The sequence below is a fragment of the Cupressus sempervirens genome, chromosome 1, assembly GCF_028749045.1.
Source record: "Cupressus sempervirens isolate cs-2001-9-10 chromosome 1, ASM2874904v1, whole genome shotgun sequence".
Classification (NCBI taxonomy): Eukaryota; Viridiplantae; Streptophyta; class Pinopsida; order Cupressales; family Cupressaceae; genus Cupressus; species Cupressus sempervirens.
In genome coordinates, this window is record NC_143118.1 from 867,486,385 (window position 1) to 867,504,999 (window position 18,615).

An 18,615-nucleotide genomic window follows, 5' to 3' on the forward strand; every position below is an offset into this window, starting at 1 on the left:
CTCGTTCTACAAAGCAACCTCTTGATCATCATAAAAAATGTTATATCCTTAACAGCTTCACATGAGTGAATTAAATATCATCTGAAAGTAAACGGAAATATGGAAACTCATTGTTCCTAGAAGTATGTACCATTCATTTAATTTATAATCAAACTGAGCCACAAAATGCAATCATTACTATATACTATTCAATTGGCTCGTATAGTTTAGCAGTGGCAGGCCTCGGATCCATAAAGTTCATCGCATTGCCGTCCTCGAGAGAAAAGAAGCTAATCTCACCGAAATGTGAGATTGAGCATAAAAAAGGAAAACAGAAAAACTTAAAAGCCTAACAGTCTTTAAAAATGAAAAGAAAGAAAACTATAGCTAGATGATTTCATAATTTAATCCAGTGTTGTGCAACATAATTTAATACACAATCTTCCTCAGCTAGACAAGATGTGTCCCACTATAGTCATTTCAGTTTTTCTTTAACTTTTATTGGTATGACCATATACATACCATGGAACAAGATTACTCTGTTTATCAGTGGACAACTACGTCGTCCATGATCAATCTGTAGAGTGGGGGATAACCGCTGCTCGCATAGGCATTGATCGACTCCACGAAGCGGCGGACAGTGACCTTGTTATTCTTACGGTCATAAGATTTCAGTGAAGTTGTTTTGTACTTGGCCATGTAGAAAGCAAATCTCAGTAGTTTTATGGCCTCCTCGCTGCTGCTACACTCAACATCAACAGATGATGTATCCAAATCATCGGCTATTAAAGACTTTCCATACGAACAAGGATATTTATCATACTCCTGACTACAATCATTATCTTGATGACCCGTTCTGATAGAAACATCATGGAGTTTTAACAACTCCTGCGGAGGAACACGACCGGCTTTCAATGTGCACGTTTGACTGTTGATGTCGAAGATCCACTCAATGTAAACTGAGTAATGACTTGAGTTCCATTTCAAGTCACATTTAGACTCACATTTGAACAGAAACGGGCCTACTTTAGGCAAAATCTCATGTACACATTTTACCTTTAGCCTTGTTGGGTTAAAAGAGTCGAGTTCATGCTGAGCTTTTTCACCATTAGCAAGAAGAACACGTTTACGGCTCTTGTCAGTCATGATTACAGGCTCAGCCAAGGATTTGCAGTCAGTCAAGGTTTCTAGACGGGCCTTTGCACCTCCATCAACAATCACACTTATGGAGTCAGAAAAAGATTCAGAGTCATCTTTTGCACTTCCATCAACAAACTGCGCATGTAAACGTTCACTGTCATCCAAGGTTTCACGGTCAGCAAAGGATTTATAGTCAAGTTTTGCACCTGCAGCAACGAGCACGATCGTACTGCCTCTCACAATCTTAGATTTCAAGTCGTTGCTGGGCTTCAAATTCTCCACCCAGTTCCCCCAAGAATAAGCCCACCTTCTCGTTGCCAAAGGCAGTAGATCACACAGCAGCTGGACTGGCTTGCAAAGGATTGTATTGATAAGGCGACTGATCCGGAGCCTCAGTTTTGTGCTGAACCCCATTATCACTGATGCAAAGGTTAGCAATGCAGGAATGAGCCAGTGAATGTGATTTTGAGTTTTCAGGAACAGGGCCACGAAGTTTAAAGTTGTCGTCAGCTTAATCTCTGACATCAATAAGTTGACAGGCAGAAAGTAATCGTTGTCTAGACGAACAACGGCGCGGTTATCTAATATCACTGAATCAAGAACCTTTTCAAACTCCATGATATCTCCCGTGACCACTTCCTCCCATATTTCTTTATGGTCTTTTACGAAGACTGTCTTTGAAGCCACCTTTACAATGTACTTGACAGTTTCCCACATTTTGTCTGTGATGTAATATGCAGGCCCATCTCTCATTAACATTATGTTTCCATCTTTTCGTTCTAATTCGAACCTCTTGCCCAGGTATTCCACTTGGACTTTGGTTCTAACATCCTCTGGTTTCACTTCTTTCTTAGGCGTCTCAGAATCTTTCTGCCTTTTAGCTTTCGTTCCTGCAGTGGTCGTATGAGAGATCACTTTTTTGAAAACTCGACCTCTGAATTGCTTGAGGCTTTTGTAGTCAGTGTAAGGGAAACAGAAGAAGTTGAGCAAGGAGGCAAGGGCGCAATGTATGACTGCCCAAAGAGGCGTGGTCTTCATGATTTGAAATAATCCAAGGCTAAGTTGCACTGGCAGCAACACATTGTTTACAGCTTCCTTCAAATCTGCCATAGTTTATATGGAAGTGAATAACAAGGACAAGCCCCCCGCTCTTGTGAACAAATAGTGTTTTATCTTGTTTCTTTCCTCTTATCAACGTGGTGGAATAGATTCTTCTTTCTCTTCTCTTCCCTAGCTGCTTAGCCAATAGAGTGACTTGTTTGATCCTTATTTTCCTTTTCCCCCTTCTGCCTGCTGTCACAGTTTTATTGACTAGTCAGAATAGGAAAGTTTTTATACTTATAAAATCCCACTAATAATGGCAACCCTAGTTGCGATTAATACTTTTATTTACTCTTTCTTGATATATTATGCAATTTTTGCTTCAAATTATGGTATAAAATGTTGTTAAAAGCAGTTCCCAGCAAAGAGAAATATTATTAAAAATTATATTAATTTCACTATAAGCTAATAACTATTGTTTCTCATTAAATTTTGAAACATTATCAAAGATAATCATAGGAGACATTCAGTATTATTATCAAGAAGAATGACAACCTTTCTAATGTTTAGAGAGGAACTATTTTCATTTTGTGTTTGAATCTTTTGTACTTCAATAATTGTATCCATTCTTAGACTCTTCTTAACTAGTAAAGTGAGGAAACTCCCACTTCTAAGTAGGGATATAGGAGCATCTAGTCAAGGCCATCCATTATCCTACCTAGAATCCTTAAGCACCAAATGCATATAAAATGATCTTTCTATATCTCTAAGTAATTGGTTGTTTCTTTAGATCAATCTTACTTCTAGAGAACTGTGACTAAAAAAAATATCTTTAATGTATTTTCATCTCCAATTTTCATTAATTTTGATAATATAAAGGAAATCATTAAGTTATCTTAACATAAGATCAAATTCTCTCTTAGTTTTAAAGTACTTAAATACTCATTTATATGGATTTTTTATCAAGTGAAAGAAAGTTTTGAAGGGGCCCTAAAATCCTATACAACAAGAAACCTTAAAGATAAACCATTAAGAACAATAGAACAAAACAACTACAACACATGAAATTGGTTGGAAAGATAACAAAAGGCATCCAAAATACACCAAAAGCTAGCCAAAAGATGGCTAGCTCAAAAAATATTGGCAACAATCCAAAACCAAGAAGCATACAAAACCAAAATTTTGAGAAGCTCCACAACTTCAATCTTCATTTCCCCCATGTCTTTTGCAACCCTCTTAATATCCTTAATTTTCCTAGCACCATTTGGTCCTTCTTTCAGGTATTAGCTCTAGTCCTTTTATTAGGGCCAAAAGTGACATCCCCTAAACTATCTTTCTCCTTACCCATCTAAATAATGACTTTGACACTGCCTAAACTCTCTAGCTTGTCAACCAATATCCTGAGTTCATAAATAGAGGCCTTCAAGATATAAAAATCTAATACCCAATGCTCCTGAGGGAAACCTCAATGCTAGCATTCTTGTCCTCTATATATGAGATTTTTTCCTCAATTTCCTTGAATCTCGCATCATCACTATCCTTTTCCATCTTCTCATCCTTTTCATCCACACCCATGCCCATACATTCCTTACAATCTTTTTCCAAAGTCACAGCCTCAAGATGATCATATTTTCTCTCCATCATGCTCAACTTCAGGTTGATATATATAATCTCATGGAAGGACCATTTGATCATCCTATAGAAATATAAAACTCCATTTCTATTAGCCTAAAGTACATTAATACCATTTTCATGGCTGGAATTATCCAAAATTATCATGGAATAATCATTCACATATTCCAAGTTAACACTCACCCTATCAAAAGTAGAACCAGCAGAAAACACTATTTTTTGCCTAAGACTCTTGAGGTTGTAAGAGCTGGCCTTATCACTAGAGCCCTCCACTCCCTCTTTAGAAGGTTCGAGATCAATTTTGAGATCTTTTTTATCTACAATATCCATGTAGATAGCAACTCTAGGAGGCAAGGCATGGGTCCTTTTTAGTTACCTCCTTAAGACTATTAGTCTTTCTGAAGAATCGATCCATCTTCTTCTTGTTCTCTCCAAGATCTTCACTTCCTATATACATTTCCTCATCATTTTTGTTATACTTCTTTCTAGAATAGGCATTGCCTTTCTTAATCCTTCTTGTTTTTGGTCAATTTTTAGAGGCTTTTGTAGTATTCTTTTTCTTGAAAGAGGATGCAAGAGATTTACCCTTTTCTAGCTATGTTTCACCTCTTCCTTATAAGGGTTAGAGTACCCACAAATATTAGCATTAGAAAAGTCATCATCATTAAGAGAATCAAAGGCCTATGTTTCCTCCTCTGGCTTTGAATACTCATGAATAGAAGGAAAAAAAAATTTAGCATAAAAATACTCATCTATCAAACCTATAAGATCATTATGGATAGGGGGGATTGATGACCTCTTTTGACCTCATTCTAATAATACCAATGTTCAAATAGGTGTAGAGATAATAGGGCATCAATACATTACTATTATAATCAAAATGATACAATAACACAAGATAGTAGGTGCACACCCTAGAAAACCTTCCATTAAGGGTACAATATAATTGTATAATATGCCTAAGCACCAATCTCAAAAATATTTTTAATAGAAGAATGTGGGAAATAGGATTTATATACTTTAACCAAGGCTTCCATTTCCTTTTCATTCTTTGGAAATTTACGAACAATAACATCTAAGAATCTTCTATCCCTATAAGATTTCTTCCCAACAATAGGGATGTTAGTAATAGTAAAAATAACTTCCTCATCCATAGTAACCTTCCTACCAACAATAACCATTCTACCCTCATCCATTCCTTATGAAGAATTTTAGTAATAGAAATATTACCTTTGTACATATACTCCATAAATTAAGTGAGGGGCCCCATCTACAAAATTTCTCACATGCTATTTTTAGCCTTCTAGTTGCTACACAAGACTAGTTCCCTTCTTTTCATCTATCCACCCATAGTCACTATCAAATAACTATTGACTTTAGGATTAGAGATGACACCTTGAAATATAGAAGTAATCAACAAGGTTACCCAAATATATCAAACTTGCACCTATTAATCATGGAGAGGAGAAATTCACCCATAATGTTAGATTGTGGTGACTGATCAGGAAAGTACTGTACATACTTCATAAATAGTGGGGTACGAGGCATCACCCCGAAAAAAATTTTTTTGGAAGTAGCCGACATGGTAGCCGACATATTATGGCCGACATATCGCCGACATGTTATAACCCTAAAGCATTTTAATACTTGTATAAAAAGGGCTTAGGGTTGGGTATTTTTTTTATGTGTGGTGATACGAAATTGGTTCTTGCGGCGGTATTGAGCTGTAAGGGATTACGAATTGTAATCAGGTTGTAATCACTGGATTGTAATAAGATCGAACTTGCTGTTTGGTGGACGTAGCCTAGGGATTGGGTGAACCACGTTAAATCTTGGTGCCTTGTGTTCATTTCTGTGTGTTCTATTATTTTTTTTTATTGGTTATATTTGCATGTAGTTTTTATTTCTGTCCGTGGTTTATCCTAACAAGTGGTATCAGAGCCTAGTTGTTTCTCAGTTATCCTCTGCAAGAAAGTCTCACGGTTAAGTGGGAGTCTCACGGTTGAGTGGGAGCAATGGCAGATGATGGTAAGCTGAGGGTTGATAGGTTTAATGGGCAGAACTTCCAGTTATGGAAGATGCAAATGGAAGACTATTTATATCAGAAGGATTTATGGAAGCCGTTGGAAGGAAAAGCCAAGAATCAGGGAACTATGTCAGAGGCTGAATTGGATCTTTTGGACAGAAAGGCACTCGGAAGCATTCGGTTATGCTTGGCACCATCGGTGGCATTTAATATTACAAAAGCAAAGACGACAGAAGATTTGATGAAAACCCTAGCAACACTGTATGAAAAGCCCTCCGCTTCAAATAAGGTATTTCTCATGAAGCGTTTATTTAATATAAAAATGGCAGAAGGTGGATCTATTGCAGATCATTTAAATGAGTTTAATACTATTACTAGTCAATTATCTTCTGTGGGTATCAATTTTGATGAAGAAATTAGGGCTCTCTTGATTTTGTGTTCTTTGCCTGAAAGCTGGAATGGCTTGGTAATGGCGGTGAGTAATTCTGTTCCTGGATCAAGTACCCTAAAATATGATGATGTGATCAGTGTTATTTTAAGTGAGGAAACTCGTAGAAAATCCTCAGGTGGATCTACATCAGGAAGTGCTTTAAATGCACAAAGCAAGGGCAGAACGACTGAAAGAGGAAGTAACTCTAGAAATCGTGGGAAATCAAGAGGAAAGTCAAAGGGGAGGAGGTCTCAATCGAGAGGACCAAATCATTGCTGGTACTATGGGAAACCAAGGCACAAAAAGAAAGATTGCTAGACTCGAAAGAAAAATGAAGGAGATAAATCAGATGGAGAAAAAGAGGCAAATGTGGTAAGTAATAAATCCGAAGAGGATGCTTTGCTTCTATCTTTAGAAAGTGTTGATGATTCATGGGTTTTAGATTCCGGTGCTTCTTTTCATGCTACATCTCATAGAGGTTATTTCATTGATTATGTCCAAGGGGATTTTGGGCTTGTTTATTTGGGGGATAATGAACCCTGTCAGATTGTTGGAAAGGGAAAATTTAAGATTAAGTTGCAGAATGGGAATCATTGGCTACTACATGAGGTAAGACATGTTCCAAAGCTAAGTAGGAATTTAATTTCAGCAGGGCAACTCGGTGATGAGGGTTGTGTAATTACTTTTAATGATAAAAATTTGAAGCTTTCAAAAGGTTCCCTTGTAGTAGCAAAAGGTGTGAAAGTAGGCACCTTATATCTTTGTACAGGTCATATTGTTCCTTCTACTTTGATTGTTTCAGAGAAAAATGAATATTCAGGAACAATTACTGCAGTTGAGCAGGGAGAACAAATAGCTACTGTAGATTCTGATACAGCATTGTGGCACAATAGACTTGGGCACATGAGTGAGAAAGGTATGAAAGTACTTCATTCAAGGAAAGTTTTACTAGGTCTAAAATGTGTGAATATGGATTTTTGTGAAAGTTGTGTGTATGGAAAACAAAGGAGAGTGAGTTTTGTAAAGACAGGGAAGGAAAACAAAAAGGAGAAATTAGAGCTTGTGCATACAAATGTATGGGGACCGGCTCAGGTATCTTCCCTTGGTGGCTCTCATTATTATGTTACATTTATTGATGACACAACTAGAAAAGTATGGGTTTATTTTCTTAGACAGAAATCTGATGTATTTCAAACTTTTAAGAAATGGAAATGCTTGGTTGAAAATGAGACTGGTAAGAAATTAAAATGTCTCAGATCTGATAATGGTGGTGAGTATTGCAGTCATGAATTTGAAGATTATTGCTCCACTAATGGTATTCGTAGACAAAAAACTGTTCCAAGGACTCCACAGGAAAATGGAGTGGCTGAACGCATGAACAGGACTATAATGGAGCGCGCAAGGAGCATGAGGTTGCATGCTGGGTTGCCCTTACACATGTGGGCGGAGGCTGTCAATACTGCAATATATTTTATTAATAGAGGTCCCTCTACTCCTTTGGGCTGTGGTATTCCAGAGGAAGCATGGACTGGTAAGAAGGTGAGTTATTCTTTTCTCAAGACCTTCGGTTCTGAAGCTTTTGCTCATACAGACTCTGAAAATAGAACCAAGCTAGAAGTGAAATCAAAGAAATGTGTCTTTGTTGGATATGGCATTAATGAATTTGGCTATAGGCTTTGGGATTTTGAAAATCATAAAATTATAAGAAGCCGGGATGTCATATTCAATGAAAAAGTGTTGTACAAAGATCTGTTGCAGCAACATGAGAAGAAAGAAGATGATTATGTAGTGCTAGATGATACTCCAAAAGTTGATGTTCCAGCCATTCCTCATGATGTGCAACAACTGCAACAACAAATACCACACACACCAGTGAATGTTAGATGGTCAACAAGGCCAATTAGACCTCCACAAAGGTTTTCTCCCTCTTTGTATTCTATTTTACTTACTGATGCTGGTGAACCTGAAAGTTATGATGAAGTTGTGTAGGTGGATACTAAGATTCAGTGGGAGTCTGCAATGAAAGATGAAATGGACTCTTTGCTAAAAAATAAGACATGGGATTTGTGCAAGTTGCCTGCAGGTAAAAAGGCTTTACAAAATAAATGGGTTTAGAGGTTGAAAGAAGAGGAAGGAGGTAAGAAAAGATTTAAGGCCAGGTTAGTTGTAAAAGGATTTGCACAGAAAAAGGGAATTGATTTTGATGAGATATTTTCTCCTGTTGTTAAAATGACTTCTATTCGTACTGTTTTAAGTCTTGTGGCTACTGAAGATTTGCATTTAGAGCAGATGGATGTTAAAACAACCTTTCTTCATGGTGATTTGGATGAAGAAATATATATGGCTCAACCATAGGGTTTTGAGGTCAAAGGTAAGGAGAACTTAGTGTGCAAATTGAAGAAAAGTTTATATGGCCTGAAGCAAGCACCTCGGCAATGGTATCTGAAATTTGACAGTTTTATGCATGAGCATGGATATAACAGGTGTCATTCAGATTACTTTGTTTATTTTAAGAGGTTGGATGATGATAGCTACATTATTTTATGTCTATATGTTGATGATATGCTTATAGCTGGGTCTAACATGCATCATATTAAGGGGCTAAAATGCCAGTTAGCACATGCATTTGCTATGAAGGATTTGGGGGCAGCAAAACAAATCCTTGGTATGAAGATTTGCAGAGATAGGAAGAACAGAACATTGACGCTATCTCAAGCTGATTATGTTGAGAAGGTGTTGCAACGTTTCTCTATGGAGAATGCTAAAGCTGTCAGCACACCTTTACCTGGTCATTTGAAATTGACTAAGGAGATGTGTCCCACGACATAGGAAGAGGAGGATAAGATGTCCAAGGTACCCTATGCTTCAGCTGTAGGAAGTTTGATGTATGCTATGGTATGCACTAGGCCAGATATTGCACATGCAGTGGGAGTCGTTAGCAGGTATATGAGTCATCCAGGTTTTGAGCATTGGAATGCTGTCAAGTGGATTCTCAGATATTTGAGAGGAACATCCAATACGTGTTTACACTTTGGGGGCTCTACTACTGATTTACAGGGCTATGTTGACTCATATTTGGCTGGGGATATTGATACCAGGCGGAGTACTATAGGTTATGTCTTTACTGTTGGTGGGGCAGCCGTGAGCTGGGTTTCTAGGCTATAGAAGATTAATGCTCTCTCCACTACAGAGGCAGAGTATGTTGCTGCTACAGAGGTATCCAAAGAAATGATATGGCTTTAGTTCTTCTTGGAAGAATTGGGACATCCTTAGAAGGATAATTATTTGTTCACAGATAGTCAGAGTGCCATTCATCTTGCTAAGAATTCAGCTCTGCATTCTAAGACCAAACACATACAGTTGCGGTACCATTTCATTCGGTCAATTTTGGAGGATGGACAGTTAAAGCTGGAGAAGATACATACCAATGAAAATCTAGCAGATATGTTGACAAAGGTTGTCACAAGGGAGAAGCTGAACTCCTCTTCAGCTTCAGTTAGTCTTTTAGACTAAATGTGAATAAAAGAACAGCAGAGTCCAGGGTGGTTTGATCCAGTGGGAGCCCCATGCGGTAGTTGTATTGCTACAGGATCAGTCTCCAAGTGGGAGATTGTTGTTTAGTGTGGAGCCTGATCAGTCCCCAAGTGGGAGATTGTTAGATTGTGGTGACTGATCAGGAAAGTACTGTACATACTTCATAAATAGTGGGGTTCAGGGCATCGCCCCGAAATGTTTTTTTTTGGAAGTAGCCGACATGGTAGCCGACATGGTAGCCGACATATTATGGCCGACATATTGCCGACATGTTATAACCCTAGAGCAGTTTAATACTTGTATAAAAAGGGCTTAGGGTTGGGTATTTTTTTTATGTGTGGTGATACGAAATTGGTTCTTGCGGCGGTATTGAGCTGTAAGGGATTACGGATTGTAATCAGGTTGTAATCACTGGATTGTAATAAGATCAGACTTGCTGTTTGGTGGACATAGCCCAGGGATTGGGTGAACCACGTTAAATCTTGGTGCCATGTGTTCATTTCTGTGTGTTCTATTATTTTTTGTTATTGGTTATATTTGCATGTAGTTTTTATTTCTGTCCGTGGTTTATCCTAACACATAAAGCATGTAGGATAAAGTTATAACTATCGAAACACCTTTCAAAAGGACAACAACCTTTCCCAATTTTTATAACTTGATCAAATCAAAAGAATTTAATAGTCATCATTAATTAATTCCTCTTTTCTATGTATTACATGTCATAAACAACGCAAGTCTTGACGTCAACTCTAAGATCCAAGTTTCAAGATGCCAAGTCATGGATGTGCTAGATTTAACCACCAAATAGGCCAAAAAGTCATCCATGGTGATAGACTCCATATAAGCATGCAATATATATATATTTTCAATTGTATTAATTATATTCTTTGTATTATTTATTATTTTAGAAATGATCCAAGATGATATTGTTAAGACCCTTTAAACATCTAATAATGTTGTTAGAGTCTCCTTCTAACTAGACTTTAGTAAATCCTAGGTTCTTAGGAAGAATATGAACCTGAAGGGATTCCATAACTTTTGCAAGGTGGTTGTTTTGACTTCCCATAGGGAGTGCCACTAAAAAAGGACAATTTCTTCATAGGGAGTTAATATTAAAATACAATGACAATTAATTTCAAGATAAGCACATCATAATTATTTAGAAAAGCATGTAAGAATATTAGATTCTCCTTAGAGTATGTAACTGTCCATTATATGAACATAATATAATTATTTATCAATCTACTACAAATTTCATATTTCCCATCCATTATATTTTTCTTTCTATTATAAATTTTGGGGATCCCTCGTTTATCATATTATTTTCTTTATTTAGGATTTTATGTCTTCTTTTTGGCTTATTTATTAGTTTTTTATTTGCATTTTAAGAGCTTCAACTTTTAGTATTTTGATTTTTTTGTGTCTAGTTTGGGATTTTCAAATTCTACAAAAATCCTTTAATTTCTATCAAGCCCTAAGTCTCAACAAGAATTTGGATTCCAATAGGCCTAGTGAATTAGTCATTGATTCTCTTTTGTTTTATTAGTTTTCTTTGAGTAGTGGGTCTTGATATAAACTTATAAATTGAATTTGGATTATCATTAGTTAGAAATTCTTATTTATTATCTTTCACCTACATATTACTCATTCATTTTCTCACCCCCTTTGTCTTCTCCTCTTTCTTTCATTCTTACCTCATGTTTTTAGACTATTTTTCCTCCCTCACTCTTGTGAAATCTATATGCTTTTAACTAAAATCTGCCTAAAGGCCCTGTTGATCAAACCAAAAATGGTGTTCCAATGCTTCAAGATTCAAACTCTTAGTAACCTTATCCCTTCACTAGGCAAAACTTAGTCTCAAACTCCAACCATCTTTTACAAAACCTTCCAGGGTCCCAATACCCCTCATTCAACTTTAATCAATATATTTAAAACACTCATTCTACTACTTCATAGATGTGTTAGGATTAAACCACAGATAGAAATAACAATTACATGCAAATATAACCAATATAAAAAATAATAGATCACATAGAAAAGAACACAAGACACCAAGATGTAACATGGTTAACCCAAACCCTGGGCTACATCCACCAAATAGCAAGTCCAATATTTTACGATCTAGTGATTACAACCTGATTACAATACATAATCACTTACAGCTCAATACCACCACACGAACCAATTTTTGCAACACCTTATGAAATAATCCCTAACCCTAAGCCCTTTTATACAAGTATTTTTATTGCTTTAGGGTTATAATTAAGAATTACATGTCAACCCAAAATCCTGATAAAATAGGGCCCAAATTTTTTTACGAAGTATGTATAGTACTTTCCTGATCAGTCACCACAAACTAGCAAGATGAGCTCATACCAAAGTGCTATCTAGGCCTAATCCTTCTAACCCCCTTGATTAGGTATTTGGACTCTTACTCAAGTATTTAACACAACACTTGAAGAATAAATTACCCATTCTGATACCCTCTCAGTAATTATTGAAAATATTGAGCTAATTAACGTATTTCTCCTTTGGATCAATTATACCAAATTAAGTAGTTTGTTGTTGATAGATGCCTAATTAGGACTACTTTTAAAAATAAACTACTAGTAGAGATTATCCCCATACTTCCAAACCTTGAAATAGTATTTTCTTATGATCCAAAATAAAATATTCTCATGCCCATTCTTTCATCCTTGCACATTTTATGGGGAAACAAAACTTCCACATATTTATGACCCTATAGCTAGAGTTGTCTCAAAATACCATCAAAAAACACTTTGAGAATCAAACCAAAGTTGATATGCCATGTATTTAATGTAAATAAATAGTTTCTAATATAAAACCATACCCTTGTTAACAGAAATCTCTATATCCTTCATGATACCCTCTCTAGGGATGCACCTTCACCACACAATCTTGCACCTAGGGCTTTAAATCTCAAGAATATTTCATCCCTAAATCATATCATGTTACAAAAACTTATAATAAACAAATCTTGATCCATTCGACAAGGTATGGTAGAAAAATAAAGTGGAATGGATCCTTAATCCATAAAGATTAGATTCGGATGCAAACAACAAAATGGAGTCAAATATTCTTTATATAACTGAAAGAAAATTTCAAATACCTTGCATAATCATAAAAAATTATTGAAGATAAAGAAACTATTCAATAACCAAGGAAACCATGACAAAATTGTACAAAATTGCATAAAAATTGAGTTTATTGGCAAATTTGATGCAATATAATATTATTTCCCCCATTCATGAATTCTACTGCCTTTAAAAAAATTTCCCTTATAGTTACATTCATTTCCTATCAAGGAAAATTAGGAAAAACACCAAAACTACCAAAAATGTCTTTTTCCTAACTAGTTATTAGGATTTGAAAATTCAAGTTTGCTAGTTTTAACATATTAACTCCTAGGTACCCACACCAATTCAAAAGCTTATTATTTGGCCTTATTACATCATTTATTATTAAAGACACCAATTCTACCCCTTGGTGGAATATTTATTATTAAGAGCCTCTATCCCACCTATGATCTTATTACATAAGTTGGTCCAATGGCCCTTATTAGGCCCATTTGGACTTATGACTCTATTCGTCAACTTCTTACATTCTTTTTCCTTCCAAGGATTTATTGCATATTATATAGGTCCTTTAGAAACTTGAATCCATGTGCTATACCAAAATGGGTTCTTGACTTATGGTGTTCCTACACTAGTTCCTACTGTTCTTGATTTCTTATTACTTCCATGGACTTGAGATGGCCTATGTTTTCTTTCAACTATTCATTTCAAACATTTCCATCAATTTCTATTTAAATATTTTTTTATATTAACAAAAAAGATCATTTGAACAATAAGTTTGTCATATTAAATCAAAAATACAATAAATAAAATATGAACCAAGCCTAAAATTATCATAACAAACTATTAAAGATCAAATTTGGGATAATAAGTGAGGTTAGAGAAGTAATTTGATTTTTTTGGGTTAAGAGAGATTGAATCTTTTTCCTATGGTCTATAAAAGTTTTAAAAGAAAAACATTTTTTAAGAAAGTAAAGGGAAACACTTCAAATATAGATAATTTAGAGGAAACAAATAAGTCCCAAAAGTGAGTATCCAAACCCAAAAGAGGTACTTGAGCATTTGGGGATAGAGAGTTAGGAAATATGGATAGGATAAGGATGAATCTTTAAAGAACACTAAAATGTACCATACGAGAATTAACAATATGGTTCATTAGATAAGGGGCCTCAAGAGTGGGGGTTGTATTGGGGCCAAAAGAACTAATGTAGAAAAAATAACATAAGTAAGCATATTAGTTAGAGAGGGAGACAGAATGTACATATGAGAATTTATCTTGGTGTTAAAATCCATAGGGAACATCATGTAATGTCTTCACTCACTATTTTTCCACCATGTATGAGGGGAGAAAAAATGGGAGTCATAAAAGTAAGAAGAGGCTTAAAAATCAATAAAGAAATCTAATCTATAATAGAAAAGGGTAAATTTATAATCCAAAATTATCTTCCAAGTAAACTTACCAACCTTGATTGTAATATTCATAGGAAGTATTTTTGAAAGGGTAAAATTCACCAAGATCCTAACATAACTAGTATGGAAGTTATTATTAGGGTCAATTTTGATAAAGCATTCTAGATTATTATTGATGATTCATAGGAATCAAAGCACAAACATTCAAGGAGGAGGCAGGATAGCCTCACCTAGGTATGGGAAAATTTGATAGGATCCAATAGAGGATTGAAAGAGGATGAAAAAGGGAAAATTGATAGGGCATGTAAAACCTATTTTCAAGTACCTATGAATAGAATAACATTCCTATAATCACTAGTATCAAAGAAAATAATAAAGAATCTGCAAGTATATGGGTAAAATTTTACTTTACCTAAAACTATAAGATTCCCTTTCTCACAAATATAGGAGTGTAGTGTTATAAGATATTGCAACAATAAATTAAACCTTCTAATAAACATGACATATTGAAAAAATGAAATCTCACCCAACACCTCATGTTTAAGCACTACCTCTAGAACAAAAGAGGAATATGTTAGGAATTTGGAAGTTTGGGTGGAAGACCCCTTCAAGGCTTTGTGAAGTATATATATATGAAGGAATTTTTGAGTGCATACTAAGGAATTTTCAAAAAAGTAATAGTTTCTTAGAATTCATGCATAATCCAATTTGGATTTCTTAATAAGTAGCCTGCATACAAGAGATAAATGTTACCAGGGAAGTTATTACTCCTATTCACCAAGGGTAAAAGATGAACATTTGAACTTGGGGATTAGATATTAGTGGGATCATTCATGAAAAAATCATGAGGCTTGTTACTTTTATTTTATTACTAATAAAATTATACCTAGATCTTCATCAAACTCCTTATGTCTTATAATCTCAAAAGTTGGTCTTTGCTAGTTTTACTCAAGGTAGTTTTTTATATCTAATGCTAAATGTATCTAATTTCACTTTATTTTCTCAGTTTTTTTCATAAATATGGTGATAACATCTCCACTTAAAATTTTTAGGATTTAAACCTATAACCTTCCCTTTTTAATTTTGGTTCTTAAGTCTTGACATGGACTTGGAAGTAACATCCATGTCTATGTTCTCAAATAGTTTTAGTACTTGTACGTGTTTTATTTACCTTTGACCCTCTTTGATAACTTTTAGATCTTATTCAAGGTTCCCATTTTTCTAGTCACTTTTCATCATTATTTACATATTCCATTTAGCTAATGGACATTAACCATCATTGGGGACTAAAAAAAAGTTTTCAATTGACATTCCCACTTCTGTATTGTTTGAAAAAAAAAATTAATAACTACTTAAGGCCCAGTCAAAATTTTGAATGTAGATTCCAAGATCTTAGTCCCTCTCATAGGACCACAACATACTTTCTCTTCATAATAGTCTTCTTAACATAGATATTTCTAGTCAAATTGTGGGACCAACGGGGCCATAAAATGAGGGTTTTAGGCCCTAATTCCTTCCAATACCTATATTTCTCCTACTAAAAATTCTTAGAGTATTGTACATTATTTCTTTCTAAATTAGATACCTAAATTTAGGTTCCAAGCTCTATGTTTTATTTAATTATCATATCTACCATGAATGGATAGATACCAAAAATTTCTATAATATTATTGTAGTAATTGATATAATAATTTTGTGTCTAAGGATTAATAAAATTATTTTCTTAATGTATGAGTCTTAAGTAGAATATTATGCCATAAATATTGAATATAAATATGGGTGATTCATTCAATACTTTTTCTTAAATTTATAATGGTTTGAACTTTTTATGATGATAAAAGAACTCATTGTAAGTTTAAGATATAAATTATATAGATCACCAAGAGCCTCTATAATTACCTTCCTTATCAAAGATATTGATGACATGGATTTTGGGCACATCAACTTCAAGGAACTTAGAAAAGGGACCTTAGGAGATATAATTATGAAAAGGATCATATAAAGCTCTTCATTGGCCCACATCACTAGTTTCTTCACTTTTTTGTTATTCGTTGAGCTAATATTGTTTTAGAATACCACCCTCCTATAAAATTAAGAGTCCCAAAACACTATGAAAGGGTCAATAATGTATTCATTTAGAGGTTAATTTCAATAATTTTTCTAAGATGATTTCTACAACTTTTCCTGCTCATGAGATTTTTTGAATTTTGGATGAGTGTGGATGCTCCTGAGGGGCTATGCCTAGCCTCAGATCTCCGCCCAAACCTATTCCTTTTTCTAACTGCTACTGGGGTTACCTAGAGGAATTTTGATGTCATTCATCCTATTGGGGGGATGCCCGTGGAGTCAACGCCTCTACTAGTGGACTAAGAGATTCATATGAGCCTTCCTAGGGCTTAGTTGGTGGGTTAGGAGATTCAAATGAGCCACAACAAGGCTCTGGGATGGAAGGAAGTGGTCCTTGGTAAGAAGGATGCTCTCATACTAGTGGAAGCTCCCAAAGTGATTAGCAGTGACAAGGGACTAGAAATTATGGTTATGGATAGCTTCGTCGATAGCGTGCCTACCAATCTACAACTCTACATCATTGGCAGATTTGTTTCCTTTTGTCCATTGATTGAGATGGTCAAGAAGTAAGTGAGTGTAATGCACCTTGCTCAAATTGATCACAAACTACCCTAATTTATATTAGTAATAAATGGTTACAAGATGCACAATGAATATAATTCTTCCTTTCACCTGTTAATGCACTAAGAGAATAGGACACATCTACAACCATGACATCTTTACAAGATTTGAATACAAACTAATATCAAATCCAATACTCTTGTAAAATAAATGCTTAATTCTAATAAACACTGGCACCTATAGTAGTAGCATATAATATGCATGAATAAACAAGAGAAACCTAGATGTTGAAGTCACTTTGAGTCTCCACTAACAATGTAATCAACATCTCTAGGTATTATGCCCTAATGACAAGGTAATACAGTGTTCCTCCAACAAGCTCTTGTAGCAAATTCCCTACTTATTCTTCCTCTTCATACCTAGCCCTTGGCTACAAATTTGGAACAATGAAGTGACTGTAATACCATCTCTAATTGGCAATAATTCATCTGATGTTTCACACCCTCAAAATTGCTACCATTGGGAGTTTTCATTCCCAAGGACAAATCGATTATCTACAAGCCCTTGGCTCCACAAATACATAAGCATATATCACTAACAAATCCGAATGCCTTACCATGAGGCTCTCTCCTCTATTTATATTATTCCTGCTCCCACCCTTCTAGAATAATCATAAGTGTTATCTTATCGCACTATCCTGGAAGCCTCCTCCTTTCCAACAATAGATGAGCTATGCTTCACGATGATTCCCTAATATTAAATTAATTAAATATTAAGTCATCTCTTTTAATTTTTAAATTATTTAATGACTTTATAAGAAAGAAATTTAATTATTTCCACTTAGCCTTCAAAGGATGAAAGGCTAAGAAATCTATTGAGAGGCTAAAGAGATGGGGACATTACAGTTCGACCCTCTAGAAATTGCTTGTCCCCAAGCAATCTCAACCCTAGTTGTTGCAGAATCTCTTCACTCTCCCATGTAGCATCCTCAAAAGGTAGGTTCTTCCATTTAATCAAATATTCTCTAATGACACGACTTCTCAATCTCTTCTCTCTAAAATCTAGTATAGCCTCTGGTATCAAAATCAACTTACCCTCATCATCTAAGGGTGGTAGAACTGCAAAAGGAGCCACATGATGTCCCAATGCCTTCTCGAGGCATGAAACCTGGAAAATATTGTGTACTTTATTGTTTTCCAGAAACTCTAGCTCATAAGCCACTTCACCCACATGCCTAATGACCTGGAAGGGTCCATAGTATCATGGCTTGAGCTTCTCTACACCACTCTTCTTGAGAGTAGATTGTCTATAGGGTTGCAACATCAAATACACCATGTCTCCAACCTCAAAAGAGCATTCCACTCTTGTCTAATCTACATATTGTTTTTTTTGGTTTGGTGCCTTATGGATGTTTTCACAAAGAGCCCTCATGATATCCTGATTTTCCTGTAACATGTCTCGAGCACTAGGCACTCTATTATCACCTGTCAACAAATCAAGAAAGCTGGGAGCCTCATAACCATATAAGGCCATGAATGGTGTCATCTGAATAGAAATATGGTAAGTGTTGTTGCAGCAGTACTCACAAAGGTATATCCACTTAACCCATCCTTTTTACTGCTCAATAATATAATTTGTGAGGTACCCTTCCACCCATTTGTTGACTATCTCCGTCTGTCCATCTGTTTGAGGTTGTAACT

The 18,615-nt window shown here is 35.4% G+C and overlaps 1 protein-coding gene across 2 annotated transcripts in view; it reads right to left on the reverse strand.

Annotated features, from left to right (window-relative positions):
- Window positions 1–345: 345 nt before the first annotated feature.
- LOC149580589 (uncharacterized) overlaps window positions 346–18,615 on the reverse strand; it is a 34,876-nt gene continuing 16,606 nt past the window's right edge. The window contains exon 3 of one of the 2 annotated variants that reach the window (XM_089814243.1): window positions 346–2,409. In XM_089814243.1, coding sequence (XP_089670369.1) covers window positions 526–2,229 — 1,704 coding nt within the window. In that variant the 5' untranslated portion in view covers window positions 2,230–2,409 and the 3' untranslated portion in view covers window positions 346–525. Of the gene's footprint in view, window positions 2,413–18,615 lie in introns of both variants that reach the window. The other variant, XM_089814233.1, reaches the window with a different exon arrangement.